A 21486-nucleotide genomic window follows, 5' to 3' on the forward strand; every position below is an offset into this window, starting at 1 on the left:
CCGCGACCGCCGAGCGGGGCGGGAGGGCGGCGTGCGGCGCACGCGCAGCCCGCCGACGGAGCCCGCCAAGACGCCGCGAACGCGCGCCGCCTTTTTGTAAAAGGACGCGCACGCGCAGCGCGAGCAACCGCGACTTTTCTGACGGCGCCCTTCCCGCTGATCTCTCTCGGGCCGTTTGTCGCGCTGACAAGTCCGCGCCGCGCCCCCGTCACTTCCCGCACGCGAGGGCCTCGCTACGGGAGCAGGTAGGCGCTGCCCCGCCGCCCGGCCCGAGGCTCCGTTCCGAGGGCCGCCCCGCCATGGCCGTGTTCGACACCCCGCAGGCGGCCTTCGGGGCGCTGCGCCCCGCCTGCGTGCAGCTGACCAAGGCCCAGACGGTGGAGAACGTGGCCCGGCTGGAGGCCCGGCTGGCGGCGGTGGGCGCGGGGGCCCTTCAGGAGCTGCAGGAATACGTGCTGTTCCCGCTGCGCTTCGCCCTCAAGGTGCCCGGGCCCAGGCGGGAGCGCGTGGTGCAGCGCGTGCTGCAGTGCCTCCGTGCCGTGCTGCTCGGCACCCGCGTCACCGACCCGCGGCTGCTGCGGGAGCTGCTGTCCGAGCTCTGCTCCTGCCTGCCCGCCCCGCACGGAGCCCCGGCGCCGGCCGAGGAGCTGCAGCTGGCCGCGCTGCGGGCGCTGCTCGCCCTGATGCGTTCCGCTCAGAGGGATGCCGTCGCCGCTCTGTACCGGCCTTCCTGCCTCCCGCTCCTCGGCTTCGCCGTATCTCTGCTCCTGGGTCTGGCGGAGCGAGAGAGGGCGAAGCAAATTAAGCTGTCCGCTTTGGAGTGCTTGCGGGTCCTCCTGCTGCAGGGCGAGTGCCAGGAGCACCGGTGGCTACGCGAGGAGCAGGCGCAGCGATGCGGGGATTTGTTTGCTTCTTTTCTGCCCGGCGTTTCTCTTGCACTGTCTCGGATTATCGCTGGAGATGTCAAACAAGGGCACGGAGTCACGGTTTCTGCCATCAGACTCTTTTATCAGGTCGTTGTCTCGGTAATGGCTGATGAGCAGCTAGCCAGAGTCCCGAAGCAGAAAGAAAAGCCGCCGGTAGAACAAAGTAGGATAACAGAACTGATTGTCCATAGAGGGCCCGAGTGGAGCAAAAGTACCTCGGAAAAACTCTCCCTCCTCCTTCGTAAAATCGTCGAACTTTCTTCGGTTCACTCTCACTGGAGAGTGAGACTGGAGCTGGTGGAACTTGTCCATCACTTGCTGAGCAACTGCAGGCTGTCGCTGGTGGATTCGTTCACCCACCTTCTAAAGGCCTTGGTGGGGCTGGTTAATGATGAGAACAGCGAAGTGCAAAGCAGGTGTAACGAAGTGCTGCAAGGCATTGCAGAGCAGCAGGTGATAGCACAGAACAGGGCTCTCGCTGACGTTCTCTCAGAGAACCTCCATTCCCTTGCCACAGCCCTTCCTCGCCTGATGAACTCTCAGGATGACGCAGGCAAGTTTTCCACTTTGAGCTTATTACTTGGCTACTTGAAGCTGCTGGGCCCCAAGATTAACATCGTCCTCAACTCCGTGTCCCACCTCCACCGCCTGTCCAAAGCACTGATGCAGGTTCTGGAGCTGGATGTGACGGATGTGAAGATAGTGGAAGACAGACACTGTGTGGGTGGGTACGACCCCTCGGGCTCTGTGCAGCACGGTGTGCAGAAAGGCAGAAGTCAAAGAAAATACTTCCGCTTCTTCACGGAGGAAAAAATTTTCCAGCTCCTTCAGCAAGTTTGTCGTGTTCTCGGCTACTATGGGAACATCTATTTGCTTGTGGATCATTTCATGGGGCTGTACTGTGAGTCTGCTGTGTACCGAAAGCAGGCTGCCATGGTCCTCAATGAGCTGATTGTGGGAGCTGCTGGCGTGGGGGTGGATGTCCTTCAGGAAAGGGAAGTTTCACTGAGCATGGATGATCTCAAAGGGTCCGTAACGTCCATTCTTGAGGAGTACACAGACCAGACAAACTGGTATTTGGTCACTAGCATTGACACAGAGGAAATCAGCCACGAGCAGCTCTCTGTGCCACGCTCAGGACTTGCTGCCCTCCCAGGAGCTGCATGCAGCAGCATTCTGCCATCCCCAGACCCTCACGTAACGACTCGCACCATGAACAGCAACGTGTGGCAGCTCTGCATCCAGCTGGAGGGGGTCAGCTGCTTTGCAGCTGTCCTGGGGAGAGAGTTCCGCTTGCTTCTGCTGTCAGCTCTCTACCCAGTGTTGGAAAAGGCTGGCGACAAGACTCTGCTCATCAGTGAGACAGCGCAGGGGACGCTGGTAGACATATGCGAGGCCTGCGGTTATGACTCTGTGCAGAGTCTGATTAATGAGAATTCTGACTATCTGGTGAATGGGATTTCCCTGAACTTGCGTCAGGTGGCACACCAGCCACATGCTGCCCAGGTCCTGAGCACGATGCTGAGGCACTCGGATGCCAGCTTGCTGCCACTGGTAGAAGACGTTATTCAAGATGTCCTGTCTGCATTAGATCTGTCTTACAGTGACCAGGCTTCTACCTTCCTCGGTGTCCTCCACTCCTTAATGGCAGCTCTAGGTATCTAAGCGATGTTTACTTTGCATAATTCAGTGTTGCTGTGACTAAGGGTCCCTGGCTTTGCCATTTGGACTTGCCATGGGAAGTTTCAAGTAGCTGAGGTACTGCAACATTTGCTTATGGGCAGTAATAACCAGCTTCTTTGCTTATGGGCAATAATAATAACCACTTTCTGGCCTGCAGAGTTATGGGGGTGGGTTCAAAAAAGGTAGTTTTACTCCTCCCATAAATGTTCTGTAGAAGCACATGGGGTGTATTGCTGTGTCCGCCTTGACAGTCACAGGAGGTCTCGGTGGTGTGACAGCTTCTGCCTGATTATGTACTTCAATCCCACGCTTAAAAGTCGTATTCATCTCGAGGAAACTGTGATAGCTTGTTGTCTTGCAGGAAGGAATTATGAATGCTTAGTGATGCACCAGTTCTTTTGCAGTCCAGTGGTTTGGGCCATCCTGCAAGGAGCACCAGCAGAGGCAGGCTGCGGAGGGGCAGAGCAGGACTTTGTCCCAGACGCAGCAGGAGATAACAAGTCAAGAAATGGAGCGATTCTTCCTCGACTACGTCAAGCAGAAGCAGATTGCAGAGGGCAACTTTTCTGACTCGGGTGACGAGGAGGCAGGTCAGTGCTGGAGCTGAGTATCTTCAGCTTAGAGAAAGACAGTGGTTTCTGAGGCTTCCTTTCATCAGGTCTCTGAATGGGGTTGAAAGACTGATGTGCTCATGACAATCTCAGGTTTGCTCTGAGCTGATTGTAGCTCATGTGAGGTGCTGCTTGGTGTTCCTGCTTTGTTATGTTCTTGGTGGAAGGAAAAAAACTGTATTTCCTCACTCATAAATGACCTCTGTAACAGAGTCCAGGACCCAAACTTACCTCTTTTCAGAATCCTGTCAGTAACTCCTATTTCAGCTTCCTCGGCCTCTCTCAGGAATCCCTATACCATTTTCTCCTGTCTCATAATGCTGCCGCTTCTTTCCCACCTGGCCTTGGAAGGCCCTGCAGACATTCATGTAGGGAACTTCGTAGTCTTTACTGGGCTATGCTGCAATCCTGACCTTTAAACACTTCATCTTTAAATATCCAAGCTTTTCATTTTTAATAAAAATCAATGGGAAATAAAGAAGTCTGTGGTGAAGAGAGACTGCAAATGTCAGACCAATTGCATTGTCCAGTAAAGAAAGCAAAACTTCCTCAGTCCCACAGTCTGAACCTGCCATTTAACTCGCAGAGCTCAAGCATATACTTGACTATATCTAACCATGCTCAGAAATGCCAAAGGTCTCATTTGGGAATTTGCAAAGTAGCCGTGGGTGGGCTTTCTGATCTGCCAGAATTTCCAAGTCATTTTCATGGTTTCAGTAACAGTTTTGTCCTCCAGACGAGGTTCCCTCCCTTGCTAAGCCCGAGCCAAGCAACTCTGATGCAGAAGGAGAAACTCCACTGCCAAGCCATGCTCAGCTGGCCAAAGATGTGATGGAGAGGTGCATCCATTTGCTGTCTGACAGGAACCTCCGTGTGCGGCTGAAGGTGAGTGAACAGCCGATGTGGGGAGGCTACCAGCACGTGGGGCTTCCTGCTGTCTCAAGATTAGTGCTACCAGATGCTTATTCAGGACAGGCCCTCCAAGTGTCAGCAAGAAAAGGGAGAGAGTTTCCTGAAAGTATTCTGTGCTAGGAATGGCAGCCAGGCTGTGTGAGATCTTAAGGGTGGCGTTGTGACAAGCACGTTTCCTTGGTGCTCACGGTAGTGAAGCCATCATGCCTCAGCCTTTGGTGGAGGAAGGAGAAGCATCTTTGTCCCATCCTCCTACTTCAGACTGTAGACTTCACAGACTAACAAACATTTCAGAAGTTGCTGGGGTTGTGATAAGCAAAGCTAGAAGCCTGTTTTTTTTTTTTTTTCCTTTAAATTATAAAATCCTTTGAAGGTGTCCTCCTTTTAAACTGCAAAGCAAGACAGAAAAAATGCAGCAGTGAGGCATAACCCAGATTCTTACTACAGCAGCCTCGGCCCTATGAGGTGATCCTGCTGCTGTGCAACAGGAACAGTGGGGTCCTAGTGCACAGCTCAGCCTGCAGGATCCGGCTAAAAATCTTGTCCTTATTTCTGCCTGGCCTTGTACCCCTGCATGAGTTACATCACTGTGCTGCTTGTTGATTTCAGAGTAGGCCAGTGCTCTGTGCAGCGTTCAGTTATCCCAGCTCATGCTGAGGTGAAACCGTGCCCTTTTGTGTTAGAATCTTTCTTTGTCCTTGCTCCCAGCTGTGATACTGGGCATCCACCGGAACGCCTGGTGCCGCAATGTTCTGAAAGTCTGTTTCCTATCCCTTGTGCACAGGTCCTGGACGTGCTGGAGCTCTGTGTAACTGTGCTGCATCCTCACGGAAACCATCTGCTTCCCATGGCTCATCGTGTCTGGCCAGCTCTTGTCACTCGGCTGATTAGCGATGACCCTCTGGCAGTGCTGAGAGCCTTCAAGGTACAACAGTGAATCTTTGCCAACAGCCTTCAAGCTGGTGCTTAGAAGGCAAGCAGCTCAGAAGCTATTGTGGCCAGTGGGAGAAACTCTGAGTTTATGGAATCATTTTTGTGATTTTTTTTTTTTTTTTTTAAAATGTGGTTCAGAAAACAGGATCACCTCCCTGTACTGGGTAGGTTTGTAGCCCTCTTAACCACAGCATGTCCACAGATAAAACCTTGATATTATACAGTGCAACTTACCCTTGCTGGAAGCACAGTCTCAGCAACTCCCTTTGAAAGTCTTAGACTGAAGAGAGGGGAATGTTTTGCAATTGAAACATTGGCAGGGGAGGGAAGAGGTTAAGTGCAGACTTAGCCTCATAATAACATTTTAAAAGATTTCCTGGCCATGCCAACTGACAGCATTCTCTTCCTGAATCACAAGTTGCACAAAAAACGCATTGCCCGAGGTTGACAGCTCCAGAGTTTCACTGGGCTTCCTCTGCTGTGCAGAATGAGACTCATTTTCAAATCCTTCAGTGTGAATAAAAGGAACGTTTTGATTCCCCAAATTCAAGAAGCCATGCACTAGAATTTCAGAGTAGCCATACATCACATGTGCCTGCTCTAAAACAAGGGCAAGATCACCGTGCAGGACTAACTTTTGAAAAGCATCTTCCATCAGAGGCTCCTCCAGCAGTTCTGAATAGGCCCTCGCAAGCCACCCTTACCTTTGCCTTGCTGAAGAGAGAGGAGAAGTCCCAGGAAGTCAGCAGTGTGAAACTGAGCAGCAAGGTGCAGCTCACCCAGCCTCTGTCAAACGTTTGTCTTCTGCTCTACATGGGAAGAGGTGGCAGATGTGGTCACATTCCTTCCCACTGTAAAAATAATCAATACAGAATGTGTTACTCAGAGAGCTGCTGGTGCTGCTGAGTGCAGTAATCTTGAGCAGCCAACTCACAGACCTGTAAGTGCACTTAACCTCCAGTAACTGAAGTTTCTCCACTAGGTGCTGTGTACCCTGGCACAGAAGTGTGGGGACTTTTTGAGGCAGAGATTCTCCAAAGATGTCCTGCCTAAGCTGACCAGCTCCCTCCTCAGCCAAGCTGCAGCAAGTGCTAGAGCTGGGCCTGTATACAACCACACGCTTGCCTTCAAGTTACAGCTTGCTGTGTTGCAGGGACTGGGTTCCCTGTGCGAGAAGCTGGACATGGGTGAGTACCAGGGGAGGCGTGGACCGTGTGATATCCCTGTCTGATGTAACTCCTTTTGTCATGACTAACTGGGCCTGCACTTGATTCCCACTCTTCTGGTGCCCCACAGACTGATCTCCAGATCTTCTCCAGATTCATCCCACCCAGGTCCTGCTGGGCCTTAATCTGTCCTTTTTCTAGAGGGTCTTGTTACTCTTTACTCCCCAGCAGAGAGTTTCCCAGTACCACGCAGGATCTGACAACTTGTCTTATGTGTGCATTAGAATTGTATGAAGTGGAATGTTTGAGTTGCTGCAGTCAGACCTGTTGGGCAGTGCTTTGTTCTTAACTGAAAACCAGCACCCAGATGAAACTTCTGGCTAAGCTGACTGGTTCCATTTTGAGGTATCTCTCTGGATGACCCTTTACATGCAGCATATTATTCTTTTATGGAACGAAACTCTCTGAAATTCTTCTAGGTTAAATTTCTGGAGCTGACTTTGATGAGGGAGAAGGCTTGCTGGTTGGTTGCTATTTTCCTCTCTCAATACTCTTGATTGCTTTCCTAGCTCCACAGCAAGATTTTCAAGAGGAGAGGTCAGAAGAGCTCTGGGTCAGACAGTTTAAAGGCTCAGAAGCCCATTGCTGCCAATTTAGAGCAGATTCTATTAGGTGGCAGCAGCTGAGTAGGTTACCTCCTACCCTTCTTTTCTGTTCCATTTCTGCAGGTGAGAGTGACCTGAATAAAGTGGCAGATGCTTGTCTGGTTTACCTCAGTGCCAAGCAACCCATGAAGTTGCAAGAAGCTGCCCAGAGGTAACGTCTCTTAAATGCAGATCTATCAGGTGTACAAGTAATTTGGGGAGAGGGGGAAAACACAGTAACCCCTTTCCTCTTGCTCCTTTCTCATACCTTTTCCCAGCACCTCTGCATCTCGTAGAAAAGAGTCTCTCATAGAATTTCTCAGTTGTTATTCAAATTAAATTATCCATGTGGATCAGACCTGTCAGAAGAACAGCTTTGCTGCAGTGTCCAGCTAAACGGCTTACCTCTCCCACCTGCCAGCCCGTAGCTAGGCAGGAAAAAAGGCCTGTTCCCCCCAGGCTCAGCCAGGTGGACCTGTGTTGCTTAGGTTGCTGTCAGTCTTGGCTCCAGTCTTGCTCTGCAAAGGCTGGGAGAGGTTAAAAGAGCACAAACAGTTTAGGTGAACATGCGTTAGCCCTGTGAAGCGTTGACAGACACACTTTGCTAGTTGCTGTTCAAAATCCTGCTCAACATGTTCCTGCTGTCAGGATAAGGAATCGCTACTGCCATATGTTGTCACCTGGAAACAAGGGCAGACATTTCAGCAGACAAAACGTGTCCAGTTATGGAGCATAGAAAATGAATAAGAAAGCCACATGTCTCTGTTTCTGCTGAAGATGAGGAAGAGCCACCCTCTTTGTGTGGCCCACCTTCCCTCCCCTAACGGGAGAGGCAGCCAGCTGCGAGCAGGTTCAGCAGGCACAGCAGATTTCAGAGGGCAGACTGTTAAAAAGGGAAAAGCTGTCAGCTCCCTTTCACCTGAGTGCCGACCTCCCAGGGGTGTGCGAGAGCTTTTGTGTGGCTGGGCAGCAGCTGAGACAGACAGAGCTCTCAGAAGCTGGAGCCATCCCTTTGTTTGTATTCCGGAGTTGGTGAGAGTCAGTTTATTTTTACCTTAGTGGCTTTTATGGCATCGCAGCAGGCTTCAGCAGCATTTGTTCTGCAAAGGGGGTCTTTGCTGTAGGCTTGCATATCCTTGATACAATATAATGTTCATCTGTGTAAGCAACGCTGGCATGGAAAGCAGAACACCAGGATTTATCTGTTTGGAAACTTAAGCTTTTAAATCATTAACAAAGCAGGCTGAAAAGCTGTGTAATTTCTCACACGCACATTAGGGATGGAGGGGGGAAATACTGAATTAGCCATATGATGTGCATTTAGGCGAGGGCAAATGATCAGCCTGCTACATGAAATATTCTGCAATTTAAATGCTTCTAAAAACAGATAGAACAGAACTAATCTCAGCTGCAGCCCGAGTGCCAACACACATCACATAACTCAGCTTTATCACTACCAAAATCATACAGGGTAAAAGGATGTCTAGGACTCACGTGCCATGCTGATTTATGCTAACTGGTTTTTGCTCACCTTTTTGGTTTCTTACACTACTCATGAGTTGTGACCTGCCAGGAGGAAGGTCAGCTCATCCAAAGCCAGCTGCAATAACTCCCCTCGTTGTCTAAGCCTGATTTTAAAGTGAAGGTTCTGTAGTGAAGTGCAGAGCAGCAATTTTGGGCCAAGGTGCTGCCATCACCAAAAAAAAATAAATAGATTTTTGTCTTCCAGGAATGTTATGGTGCTCCAGGGAGGCCATTTAATCCCATTTATGGGACCCTGTAGTTTTATTGGATGAAGCAGTGGGAGTAAGTGAATTTGGTAAATGCAGCTTTGTGCAGAACTCAACGGGCAAAAATAGATGCTGGGAAAAAAAAAGAACTCCAGCATGTCTGAGGCAGGGAAAGCAGGGCTTTACTATGGCTGTTGGTAGTATTCCAGGAGATAAATATTTCCCAAATCTTGTTTTAAGAAACTAGAACACCAAGGTTTGGGAAAAGCAGGGAACATAGGGACAGCTTTGCTTTGATTGAAAATGAGCCAACATGCCCTCAAGGAAGATGACCAAACATTCTGCAGCTGAGGGGCTGCATTGTGAAGGGTCAGGAATGAGATGGGGGGGAAAATGGTGTAAACTGAAACGTGAATTTGAGCATCTGATCAACTTCCTAAGCAGCATCACCCCTAAGTTCCTCAGCTTGAGGAAAAACAAAACATCAAACCCTGAAGGGAAAAAAAAAAAAAGATGAAGAAATTGTCACTGGCCTATGTCAGCGCTTTACAAATAGCTCTACATTTTCTCCCAGCTTGAAGTGATTGTTTTGAAATTTACACTTCTTTTTAATAAATGTTTACAGTCTGTGAAGTTTACCATTTGACCTTTCCATCACCATTCTGGGTAGGAATGTTTTTTTCCAAGGCACAGAAATAATTTCTCTGCTCATACTGAAGCCTGCAGTGACCTGTCTCCACTTAATACCCAGCACAGCTGCGAAAGCCAGACAGGCTGGTTCTTCTGCCAGCCCATTTGTGCCATGGCTTTGCTCTGAGCCTGGGCTCAGAATAGCCTCACCGCCCTGTGCCACAAGAGCCAGTTGGCTAACACAACTAGAACAAATTTGGGGATCTTTTTAGATACCATATTTGATTACACAGCATTGAAGACATCCTTTGGTTTGACTGTGTAGCTTATTGGATTCTTACTGACAGCTGTCATTTGCAAGCTGGGTTGAAACCCACTAAGATAGCCACCTGCACGTGGCAACGTTCAGTGAAATGATATTTAACTTAAAAAGAAAAAACCCAACAACAACAGAAGACGAACCTGGATTAACCCCAGGTTTGTTTGCCATGGAAACAGGTTGCTTAGATACTACCCAAAGAGTTCGGAATTGTAAGAGTCAAGTTGTTCTTTAAGCTGCTGCACAGCAGTCCGGGTTACAGGAGATGATCCCACGCCATGGGCCATTGGTGGGGATGATTTCTGTGCAGCCACCCGCTGTAAGCCAGGGAGACAGGGGGGACCTGCTGCTCCCTGCAGTCGGCAGCAGTTTGCTCCCACCAGCACAGCCAGCAAGCACCAGGCAAAGGAAAGAACTCTTGCTTTCTGAAAATGCTGTGTAGAAGGGAGAAAATGTAGAGGCAGTTAATAAGAAATCAGAGTGGGAGAGACTGGAAGAAAGACCCTCAGAACAGCAGTCAGCTCTTAGTGGCCCCGCCTGGAAAGCTGTGTAGGTTGCAGACGGAGCCAGTGTGTTCCAGAGCTGCTTATAATGACCCCATTGGACGTAAATCCAAAAAACCTTTCTCCTTACTCATCTCTCCTTTCTTCCCATTGCTTTCTGAAGCGTTTTCCGCCACTTAATGCGTGTGGACCCTGACAGCACCTGGCTGTTCCTGACTGAGGTGTGCTGCCCACACCCATACAAGGCACCCCACACCAGCCTGCACCCTGTGAAGCTGCGTGGGATGGGGAGGCAGCGCGATGAGTTCACCGACAACATCCTGCTTCTGCTGGAGGAACTGCAGCAACAGGAGAGAGCTGGGGCACAAAGGGCACCTCCTCCGTGAGGACCTTCACAGCAGCTGGCAGAGGAGAGGAGAACCACCACCATACAGTGCTCACCTGGGAGAATCCTGTCAGCGATGCCCGGAGTCATTCCAGGGGAAACCACGGCTCTGTTTGGGTACTGACTGAGGCACCGTCCCCGTGGGTGAAAGGTTTTCTTTAAGCAGTGTTTGAAGGTGAGGTGGGTGTCCTGTCCCAGCTCCTCCGGACTTGTACTTTGCACGCTGCGCTGGAGGAGATCTAAGGGTCATAGCACATCTCTTTCCAGATCTTCAGGACAAAGAGTTATTTTCCAGACATGACTTCTCAGCACTCAGTTGACATCCTCGCAGCACCAGACCAGCACCCCTAGCCCTCACAGCTGTTCTGTCCTGTTCCCCACCTGGAACATCAGTGCCAACTGAAAACTAATGCTTAACCCTCCTGGAGAGGCGGCACTTTCAGCACATTAGAAATCCTCTTCTGATATTAGCTGGAATCAAGAACAAGAGCTATATTCATTTACAGTGAATGCCTCACCAGTATTACTGAGAACAGCAGCATCCTGCTTTCCCGTTAGCAATAGCAAGGTTTTTCCCTTATAGTTATTTAAGTCAGGCCAAATGAATTGTGCTGCCTGATTCTTGTGTTGAGCCGCGGCAGATCCTTTAGATAAACAGCCAGCCTTGATTTACAACTTGCAAGTGATTTAGGAGTCCCCCTTATTCCCAGATTGCCTGCCATTTCTTGCAGGCTATTTCTCAAACCTCTCCAATTTTTAATGCCCACCCCAAGGAGAAGCATCAGGCAGCTGGGTGTGTGCATGTGGCCAGACGATGACGTTTGGTGCAAGGCTGCAGGTCCTGCTGCACTCACCTGGGGCTGCCCCGAGCCCTGCAGGCACTGCTCCATCCATCCCCAGACTCATCAGCCTCACCCCACATGGCCTTTGGCAGCTGACTGCTCGCAGACAGAGCCTTGTGAAAGTTTGATGCTGGTCACGTGGAAGGGAATCTCGACTCTCACTTCAGAAGCAACCTCAGAAATAGAAAATGCAATGAAATAAATGGGTTGTTACATGGGACCAGCTTTGTGTGTTATTGCTAGGGATCCTGGGTGAGCATCTCGAATGCAATGCGGGGAGGGTTTCCCTCACCTTGGTTTTGCTTAGGCTTTGCTCCTGGTTGTTTTTCCATGAGGAACACAGCTCAGTGGCTTTTCACCAAGAAGTCAAGGCTGTGGCTCAGCTTTTACCCCTCGTGCTTCTTTCTAAGTACATGCAGTGCTTAACATCAGGCTGCATTTGGTCCAGGGAACCTTTCAGAGCTGACCACCCGATGAGGGAAGGCAGGAGAGACGGGCGGGCAAAACATTCCCTTTAGTCTCCAAAGCCCTCCTGGGATTGCTGCAGCACTGCCCCAAACCCATTGCTCAGGCACAGCCACCAGGCCCACCTGTGCCAGAGCCCACAGTGGCAGCAGTGCTGCTCCTCAGCTACCAACCATCTGGAGGCTGAGCACACCATAGAGATCCACAAGGCCAGGAGAAGGCACGGGCTGCGGCCGTGTCACATATGGGATTGGGCAGAGCTGCATCCTGTCCTGCAGCAGAGCACTGGGACCAGCACTGCCACCCCCAGGTCCTGCAGGGCTCTGTGGGCCCAGATCTCCCCCTTGGCTTCATTGCAGCTGGAGTGACTGGCTTTTCTCTGATGTAACGGTCACAGAGGGCCTGCACACAGGTGGCAGTGCTGTGCCCACGGGTGCAGCTTCCAGCCCCGCTGCAGCCCCGCAGGTCCCCTCTCTCCCCGCTCCATCTCCCGCTCCCAACGTTTCCCATCAACTCGGCGAAATGAATCTCTTCCAATAAAACCTGTTATTTTTAACAGCCTGCCTCTAGGTTTTGCAAATTGCCACGCCAAACAGCCATTTGTTTGCTCGCTGTTTGAGGTGATTTGCAGCCTGCTCCTCTCCTCAGCGCAGCCCCAGCTCTTCCCTCTCCTCCTGCAGACGGTTATTACCCGCTGGCTGATCCTCCCCTCCCACCCCGACATGCATTCCCTGGCTGGGAGCAGCCGAGCGCGACGCACAGAGATGAGCAGAGCCACTGCTGCTCATGGTGGAGCAGAGCCTCCAGCAGAGCCCCATTGCTGGGGCTGCACACATTTCTGCCCCGACAAAGTACTGCTGTATTTATGGGCTCCGGTGCTGCTCACTTGATCGTGTCTCCTGTCCACGGTGAAGCCCCCTTCTCCAGCCGCGTGGCCCCGGTGCTGCTGACACCAGGCTTCTGTTTCTTCAGTGCATGACAAATCGTTTAATATCAGCACACCGAGAGGGAAATGGAGCTCCATGGCTTAATAAACAGCAGCAGAGCCGAGCTTTGCCAACAAGCAGCTGGAAGGAGCTCCTCCAAACCACAGGGCAGAGCCCACCCAAACGCCTGCCGCTCACTGCGCCCACCCCAACCCCCCTGCTGCTCCCGGTCCCACAGTGCACAGCAGCCCCAGCAAGGCTCAGCTGTGCTCCCTTTTATCCCCCCTGCCCCTCCAAGGACAGAGACGCCCGCAGGATTTGTTAAGGAGCTTTATTAGCTGCAGGTGGTGCAGGCTGAGATTGGGGTGTGAGGGCAATAGGGCCCCAGGCCCTCTCCCCTCTGCAGCCCCCTCCCCAGCGGCAGTGCCCCATGGTGGGGTCCCAAGGTGCGGGCAGTGGAGCGGCGGTGAGACCCCCCCGCACCGTCCTTCCTGCACTGGGCTCGGGCCTCGACACGCTGGGGCAGCTGTGGGGCAGCTGTGGGGCAAGCAGGGGAGAAGGCAGTATATACAGTCCCTAAAATGGCCGCTGGGATGATAGATGGGCTGGAAAGTGGGGTGAAAGGGAACAAAGCAACTAAACGGGGCCTCCTACAGGGGGTGCGGATGGGGTCCGTTCTGCAAAGCACGAAGGGGAGCGGGGGGGGGGAGGTTCCCAGGGGCTCGAAGCCGGGAGGGGCAAACCGGGGCGGGGGGGGGGGGGAGGGACCCCAGCGTCGAGGTCAGTCCGTGGGGCAGCGGCAGTCCTACAGCACGCAGGAGGTGTCGGCCGCGCGCTTCCTGAGCTCCCTGCCGGCCTTGTGCTGGTGGTGATGCAGATGCGGGCCGGGCGGCTGCGTGTCCTGCGGATGCCCGGTGCCGCGCGCCGCCTCCACGCGCAGGTAGGCCTTCACCTTGTGCTGCCGCGCCGAGCCCTCGCTGGCGTCGATCACGCGGCACTCGTACGTGCCTTCATCCGCCGGCTTCACCCGCGACAGCCGCAGCTTGTGCGAGATGTTGCTGCCGACCACCTTCACCACCTGCAGCGGAGCGCGGTGTCGGGACCCCCCGCAGCCCCTTTGGGACCCCCGGCCCCATCCCTCGCTGCTGCCCGGAGTTATGCGCCGGGTGAGACGGATGCTCGGCCACGCCGCTAATTAGCTTTTCTACCAAATTGATTCGCTCGCGGTATTTATCGCCCAATGAAATTTAAGACTTATTCACCAGCCGGCGCCGCGGCTGCTGTGGGGTTGGGTCAATAAATCAGATTTATGGCCCGCCCCGAGGCCCCCGGCTCCGTTCCCTGTAATCACACGGGACGGCACAGGCCGTTTTTCTACTCGCCGCTGTGTTTGTTGGCTGAGGGCTTCGTGGTGTTTGGAAATGGGGCCGGAGCTGCTGCCAAAGAGTCACAAAGTCCCCATGGAACGGGAGCAGAGGGGGGTGGGGGGTCCAGCACCGCGGCGCAGGGCTCCACCGGCAGAGGGAGGGATGCTGTGATGCCCGCTGGGCTCCAGGCATTAATTCTGGGAGTGTTGCGTGGTCCATCAGGAGGAAAGTGACAAATGGGCCTCAGACCTCAGGAAGCCACGCAGCGAATCGATCAAAGGGGATATTGTCTCCCTGGGGCATTCATTACCAGCAATGGAATTTACATGTGCTAATCCCCACTGATGAGTGGGGACAGCAGTGCCCACATGGTGCAGGTTGGGCTCCCAACACCTCTTTGCCCTCTTGCTGGGATGATGCAGCAGGGCCAGGCAGCAGCATACAGCCAGAAGCACGTGTTTAATTGAACTAATTGGTGTCTCCTCATTCTGATCCCATGAGCACAACTGGATCGGGAACACCAATCCGGGGAGGAAATCCGACCGCTCTCCCCAAAGGATCGCACCCAGTGTGGCACTGCTGGGCCCTGCGCTGCTCGGGTTGGGGCGATGGGGACAGAAAGAGCCCCCGTGTGGGGGCAGCCCCCTGTGTTCCATGCAATGAGTGCTGGGGTTGGGGCTGCGGTGCCCCCAGGCACAGACCTCATAAGAGCCGCGATTGGAACTCACGCTTATTTTTGTTGCGTCCTTCCCAGCCTCCTCCTGATGTGATGCTTTTAGCTGCTGGGAGAGAGGGATGGAGGGAGAAAGGAGGACATTAGTTGGGCTGGAGCACGGGGAACCCATCGGCCGATTCCCACCCCGCGAGGAGCCGGGATGGGAGCGGGGCCAAGAGTGACCCCTGTGGCCTCAGCACACAGCAGAGCCCGTACAGCTCTGCCAAACGCACAATAATGAGGGCTCATTAAGATACCGAAAGCCGCCCTCCTTTTATTGGGCCCTTATCTCTGTGCAAACAGAAAGGGAAACGGAGACAGCCGTGTGCCAAGGCCGATAGACATGGAAATGGGGGGAAGAGCGGAAGGCCACGCGATGTGCGTCCCCCCCCAGTGCCAGCAGCAGCGTTACCTGGCCAGAAGCCCACGTCTGTTTGTCCGTCCAGTCCTTGTGGGTGCGGACATACCACCACTGGATCTCAAGGGAGTACGACGGGGAGCCGCTGCCGCGGAAGGAGCACGCCATCTCCACGTCCTCACCCGCCTGCGCCGTCACATCGTGCGGGGTCTCCGTGAACAGCGCTGTGTGGGCAGAGCGGGGCTGCGGGCACGGTGGATGTGCCGTGCCCGGAGTGGGGCAGTGCCACAGCCCCAACGTGGGGACAACCCCTCCACCAGCATCCCCATCCCTGTGCCCCCCCACCTCTGGGACCCCCCGAGCCCTCTGCCCTCGGCGGGACCCAAAGGGGTGATGAATGAACGCAGTGCGATCGCATCTCCTCTGAAATCAAAGCAAAAATGAAAAACAAATCCTTGTTTAATGCGGCCCCCAAACAGTCTCCCACATGCCATATGGTTTGCTTTCCTCTCTCAAAACAAATATTGTTCAGAGATGTAATTAGAATTCTTTTCATCTCCTCTGGAGAGATCATCGTTCCTCTGTATATCGGTCCCATTGTGGGGGTCACTGGGAGACGGCGCAGCCAAGCACGGTGTGGGCATGGGGCAGCCAGGTCTGACACGGTGCTGTGCCCCCTCCCCACCGGCACTGCTTTGAGTTGTGGCAGTGCTGAGACCCCCAGCTCAGCTCCATACCCGGGCCCAGGAAGGATCTGTCCCCACCAGGGGCTGCTGTGGCTCCAGCGGCCATTCAGTCCCACGGTGCCCACACAGAACTCCCTGAGCATCGTGCAGCCCCAGGGCTCCTTACCGAGCTTGATCCCATCAGAACACGACTTATTATCAGCATGACAGAAAAGTTAATGCCTCTAATATCGCTCCGTCCCCCCGGACGCATGGCAATCCTATAGACTTATAGCTTTCCTTTAATCCATCTTAGCAGGGAACGGAGGAACGCACGCAGTGTGGGAGCTGGCTGTGCCCCGTGTGGGCTCAGCACTGCAGCTGCGGTCCCTCCATCTCTGCATGGCAGTGGCAGAGGTGCATCACTCCACACTCCGACTTCTAGCAGAGGGGTAGGAGCAGGGAGGTCCTTCATGAGCAAACCCCACCGCAGCCCCAGTGCTGCTCTCCCCATCTCCCCACGGGGCTCTGCTGTAATGGCGCAGTGCAAGGTGCATCCCCATCCCCATCCCAACCCCATCCCCGTCCCCTTCCCCAGCCAACAAGCAGCTTGCACGAAGCAGGGCTCCTGCATTGAGCTATGGCACTACAGGGTGTTGCATATAGGGCAGCCCCCCCAGTCCCCAGCCCATCCCTGTCCCTGACATTGCACCGCGTCCTCACAGACGGAGGGAGGGGGGGCTGCAGGGCCCACGGCTCTGCTGCTTTATGGCCGCTACCTGTCATAAACTGAGCAAATCAGGATCGATAAATCTTCCAGGAAACAAAAATCAGGGGAAATAAAATGAACTCAATGGGGAAACACAGATAAACGGAATTGAAAACGCCTGCTGGGACGGCTCCGTGCGCTCATAAACGCAGACAGAGCGGCTGCTGCCCCCCCACCGTGGGGCAGGATCGGTCCCCACAGCCTCCATAGCCCCCTGCCCCATGGCCATGGCCACACCAGTGCCTGGAAGCAGCTCAGGGCCCCTCTCAGGGCCCGCAGCCCCGAGCCCGGCGCTCACAGCAGCGCACATCCTGGTGCTCAGGGCCGTGCAGGGGCAGTGGAGCTACAGACCCAAACCTTCAGTGCTGGGAGTGCTGTGGCTGACACTGCTGTGCAGGCATGCAGCCGGGTGCTGTTTGTGTAAACACGCACCGAAGGGCGATTAAATATGTATTGGACATTTGCAGAAGCATATTAATTACCGTGTTAGTGCACCAGCTCGTTTCGTGAATTATTTACCCCTCTGAACCAGCACAGCCCCCATCGCACCACTGAAGTGCCAACGCTGGGGGTAAACCCAGCCCTGCTCCAGCCCTGCAGGGTGTGGGGCTCAGGGATGGAGATCTGGGGCCGACGGATGAAGGTTTGGGGCTGAGGGCTGCAGATCTGTTCTGCAGCCCCTGAGCTGGGCTGGGCCTGCAGGCAGAGCCCACAGCACAATCCAGACACCTCCTGAGCCCCCACGGGGGGGGTCTGGGCACCATCACCCCCCATTTGCCCCCCAGTGCAAAGCACAGAGGGCAAAGAGAAGGGGAAAAGGGGTTTGTGGAGGGGGAGAAGTGGCCCCGACGGTGCAGCAGGGCACGGGGTACAGGGGGTGGGGGCAATGCAGGGCATGCACGGTGCTGTGAGAGCTGCTGCCCCCCTCACCCCCTCCCAATCGCTGCTATTGTGGTTCGGGCAGCGATCAAGTGTGGCCGATTCTTTCTCTTCATAAAGCTCCAAGTCATAATTCACGGTTTATTATGGTTGGGTGAATCAAGACACTCCGAGCACTAATTGCCAGCAGGGCCACGCGCTCTGCTCATCCTGCCCCTGGCTGCCCCCCTCACCCCCTCCCCCCCCACAGCCCCGCAGCGGAGCACAGGAAGGGCAGCACAGCTGTGTCCCACCGCAGCCCAAACCCGGTCTGTGTCAGCACCCCGGTGATGACCGACCCCAACCTCACTGGGACCAACAGCTGCAGGGGCTGCAGCACAGCGGTGTCCCCGAGCAGTGCCAGGTGCTGCCCCACACTGCAGGATGAAACCGCCCTCCTGCTCCCATCCACCACATCTCCTCCCAGCAACTCCATAAGCAGCAACGCGACCCCTGGGTCACCGAAACAGATCACGGTGAGGAACCAACACAACGCAATGACTGCTGCACCCGCCCAGAGACCCCGGAGCCCCCAGCCTCAGCCATAGCCATGAACTGAGACTTATTCCCACTGCACGGCAGCGTCTGGCCCAGCCCTGCAGCACCGGGGCTTCACTGCTGCAGGGACACTGCTGCTCCTCCGCCACCGCCGTCCTGCAGAGCTCACAGTGCCTTCAGGCCGAGCCAACCCAGAACCTGGGGGGATTTCTGCCATTGCAGCCCCACTCCCAGCCGGCACCGGAGCTCCCTGCTCCCACAGCAGCCGTGTGGGGCTGGAGCTCTGGCCGTGGCACTTTGCTCCCAAAGGGAACAAGAAGAAGCAGTTATTTGATAGAGGAAGCGGCAAAAAAAATTAAAAATGGGCCTGGTCCTATGGCTCCTGGAGGGACCACGGCAGCCCGTCCTGCACACGTCATGCAATATCTATCTATCTGTTACGGGGCGATTTCCCCACTGAGGAGAGCACAGCACAGCAGGGATCCACCCGGGGGTCCCTCACCACAAGCACCGCAGTGGGGAGCTGCCAGTGGGGCCGAGACGAAAGTGTGCAGGGAGAGGATACGGGATGCACAGTCCTGCATTGATCCCAAAGCAGCTGACACAGAGGTGGTGCTGAATGTCCCCAGCACAGCCCTGGCAGCAGCGAAGCCCCCGGCCCTGAGGGGGTCCCATCCACAGCCCCAGCGCTGGGCACCGCTGGCTCTGCTTAAAATCAGCTGTCGGCGTCCTAACGTAGTAATTCCCAGTGCCTGGCCGTCGCCTGCCAGCCTTCTTCAAGGGAAAGGAACGCGCAGACATTTGATGAGGAGAGGTGTCAGAAGTAATTGCGCTGAATGACTGCACGAGCAGCAGCAGGAAAAACACATCGGATGGAGAATTCCCACCAGGAAGCATGAAAAAATCCGGCACAATGCAAAGTGTTTATGAAAGTAATTGATAGAATAATCATTGGCGTGTGAGACAAAGGAGCGGGGCAGCACCCCGGGGAGCCGGGCCAGCGCTCCCGCAGCCCTCAGCCATTCAGCCAGCGGTTATTGATGGGAGCCGCTACCGCTTGCAAATGATGCAGAGAAGGAGACGGGGCTCTCCCGCTCGCAACGCGCGCTGCTTACCGAGCGGCTCGGGGCTGGAATCGCCACCGGCACACCGTGCTGCCCACGCTGGGGCCACGGAGCCTTCGCTCAGCCCCTCCCCGCACCGCCCGCGCCCGGGCCGAGCACAGCGCTGACACCTCCCGGGTGATGCCCGGAGCTCCGGGGGAGCCGAGAGGCCGCAGGGAAGCGATCGCAGCCCCCGATGGCGGGGACCCATCCGCCTCCCTTCTGTCAAGCGGCGGTTGATACGGCACACGGCTCTCCTCGAATTGGTATTCACCTACTGAACACGGATGGCTTATTATCCATGACCCACTTACTCACTGCTTTTCAGTACCGTTAATAAAGGTTTCTGTTGTGATTAAGGGAGTCGCTGCGGAATCGCTCGCAGTCCAAAGCCGTAACGGGGCTCCGAGGTGCGCTTCCCACCTCCACGTCCCTCCCCTCGGTCCCTTTTCCTTCGCGGATACCATTTCATCATTTTTTTTTTACCGATTGCTGAATTTCTGAGGGGTGCGGTGCGGGACCCGCATGCCGCTCACCCACCTCACCCACCCCACGGGCCGCAGCCCTTCGCCTTCACCCCACGGAGCGGGGACAGATCCTCCCCCAGGGCCGGCTCCGGCCCCAGCCCGGCCCCACCAACGGTTCCCGGGGCCGGGACGGATCCCCGACGGCCTCGAGCATCCGCGGTCGGTTCGGGTCCGAACCCCCCGCGGCGCGGGGCAGCGCCCGCTTCCGTGATGCCGCGATCCCACGGAGATCCCGGCGCCGTCCTCCGGACGCTCCTCCGGCGGATCCGCGGGGACGGACAACGGGAGGGGACGGAAGGAGCCTCGAGGGGAGACGGCGCTCCCGCTGCGAGGGGCGTGCGGCGGAGCGCGGGATGCAGACGGGGCTGCACCGCGCCCGGCGGCGGAGGCCAAGAGAACGAAGCGGCGGAGCGCAGCCCCGATCCTCAGCCCTCGCTCCGCGGAGCCGCCGTCGCGACGGAGCGCTCCGTGCTGCCGAAACCCGGCCCCGCCGCGGCCCCCGGGACCCCTCCGCCTCCGCCGCCGCCGCCGCCGTTCGGTCGCGCTCCGCCGCGCCCCGGGCAGCCGCACCGCCGGGACCGATCCCCGGGCGCGCCCCACCCGCCGGCCACCCCCCGCCCCGCAACCGTCCCCATCCCCGGAGCCCGCCCGGTGCCCGCGCTCACCGCTGCCCTCCGCCGGGGCGTCCCACGGGGGGGGCCGGGAGGCGGCGCCGAGCTGCAGGTAGAGCCCCAGGTAATGGAAAATCCCCACGGCCAGGCCCAGGGCGCCCATCGTGCCGCCTCCGTCCCGGGGGGGAGCGGCGGCGCCGCCGGGCCGAGCCGCGTCCCCGGGGCTGCGCCGCGGTCCCGGCGCCGCCGCGCTGCGGAGCTCTTCCCTCGCTTTGCGGAGGGCGCCGCTCGCCGAGGCGGTGCAGCGGCTCAGCCCGGAGCCTCCCCCGCCCGGCGGAGGGATCCCGACCCGCGCACACCCCCAAAGTTTTTTTCCCACGGTTCATTCTTAAAGTGCGCGGGGCGGGGCTGAGCGAACGCGGAGCGGAACGGCGGGGTCACGGCGATCCCCGGCACCGGGACGGCGCCCGGCCGGAGCGGGAGGGGCCGCGATCGCCGGCAGCCTTCGCTCTCCCGAACCCCCCGCCCGGCTCCTTCCCCCGTGGACCGCCGCGGCGACCCCCGGACTCCCCCCCCCTCCTTCTCGCCCCTCCGCCCGCTGCTGAGCCCGCACCCCGGGGCTGCTCCGGGTCGGCCCGGCACCGCCTGCGCCGTTCGTGTTCCTGTACTGAAACGTTCAGAACGCGAAGAGGCCGAAGGCGGCGGCCCCGCAGCCTCAGCCCCGCACCGCTCGCGGAGGGGGGGCACGGCCGCACGCGGGGAGCGGAGCCGTCTGAAGGATATTTCCTCCCCGATAAACAGCGGCAATCAGATCGTTCAGGTGTTCTCTGCACCGAGATGACAGATGTTGGCCGCAAAGAGATTCTTTACAGTGGACTTGAAAATGCAATGGAAACACAAACAAACACTCCTCGCTCCCTCGCGGGGATCCTCGGGCAGCACCGGGGCCGATTTTCCATCCTGGCCCTGCACGGGGTGCCCAGGGGACACAGCAGAGCCCCGAAGCCGCTCAGCCACCACCATAAAGCAGCGGTTGTAAAAAAAAAAGTTCTGTGCGCTGCGGTGCTTTCCGCGTGTCAAAATAAAGCCCACATAAGAGCAGAACAGATAGCATTGATCTCTGCTCGAGTTCATTACTCCCTCTAGAGTTACGCGCGGGGGGAAGGAGGGAGAGAGCCAGGTGACGGATGGGCCGGGGCGGCGGGTGCTGCGTGGATGGGGGCGGCTCGGCGTGCAGTGCTGGGGCCTCACATACACAAAACCCCACCATGGGACCCAAC

The 21486-nt window shown here is 56.1% G+C and overlaps 2 protein-coding genes across 3 annotated transcripts; one reads left to right on the top strand and one right to left on the bottom strand.

Moving 5' to 3' along the window:
- Positions 1 to 131: 131 nt before the first annotated feature.
- On the top strand, positions 132 to 11504 carry TTI1 (TELO2 interacting protein 1). Its single transcript, XM_010722664.4, has 7 exons — positions 132 to 2583; positions 3014 to 3199; positions 3957 to 4105; positions 4917 to 5057; positions 6048 to 6252; positions 6960 to 7047; positions 10221 to 11504. The coding sequence occupies exons 1-7, from the start codon at positions 300 to 302 to the stop codon at positions 10441 to 10443; spliced, it is 3276 nt and encodes a 1091-aa protein (XP_010720966.2). The 5' UTR covers positions 132 to 299; the 3' UTR covers positions 10444 to 11504.
- A 1488-nt stretch (positions 11505 to 12992) lies between these two features.
- VSTM2L (V-set and transmembrane domain containing 2 like) lies at positions 12993 to 20602 on the bottom strand. 2 transcript variants are annotated; one of them, XM_085241318.1, is made up of 4 exons: positions 20261 to 20602; positions 15170 to 15339; positions 14771 to 14821; positions 12993 to 13753 (listed from the first exon to the last, which is right to left on the bottom strand). In XM_085241318.1, the coding sequence occupies exons 1-4, from the start codon at positions 20367 to 20369 to the stop codon at positions 13481 to 13483; spliced, it is 603 nt and encodes a 200-aa protein (XP_085097444.1). In that variant the 5' UTR covers positions 20370 to 20602; the 3' UTR covers positions 12993 to 13480. The 2 variants fall into 2 exon arrangements, with proteins under 2 accessions (XP_085097444.1, XP_085097443.1); XM_085241317.1 differs by having other exon boundaries at positions 14771 to 14824; positions 20261 to 20598.
- Positions 20603 to 21486: the final 884 nt, after the last annotated feature.

The sequence above is a fragment of the Meleagris gallopavo genome, chromosome 22, assembly GCF_905368555.1.
Source record: "Meleagris gallopavo chromosome 22, MGAL_WU_HG_1.1, whole genome shotgun sequence".
NCBI lineage: Eukaryota > Metazoa > Chordata > Aves > Galliformes > Phasianidae > Meleagris > Meleagris gallopavo.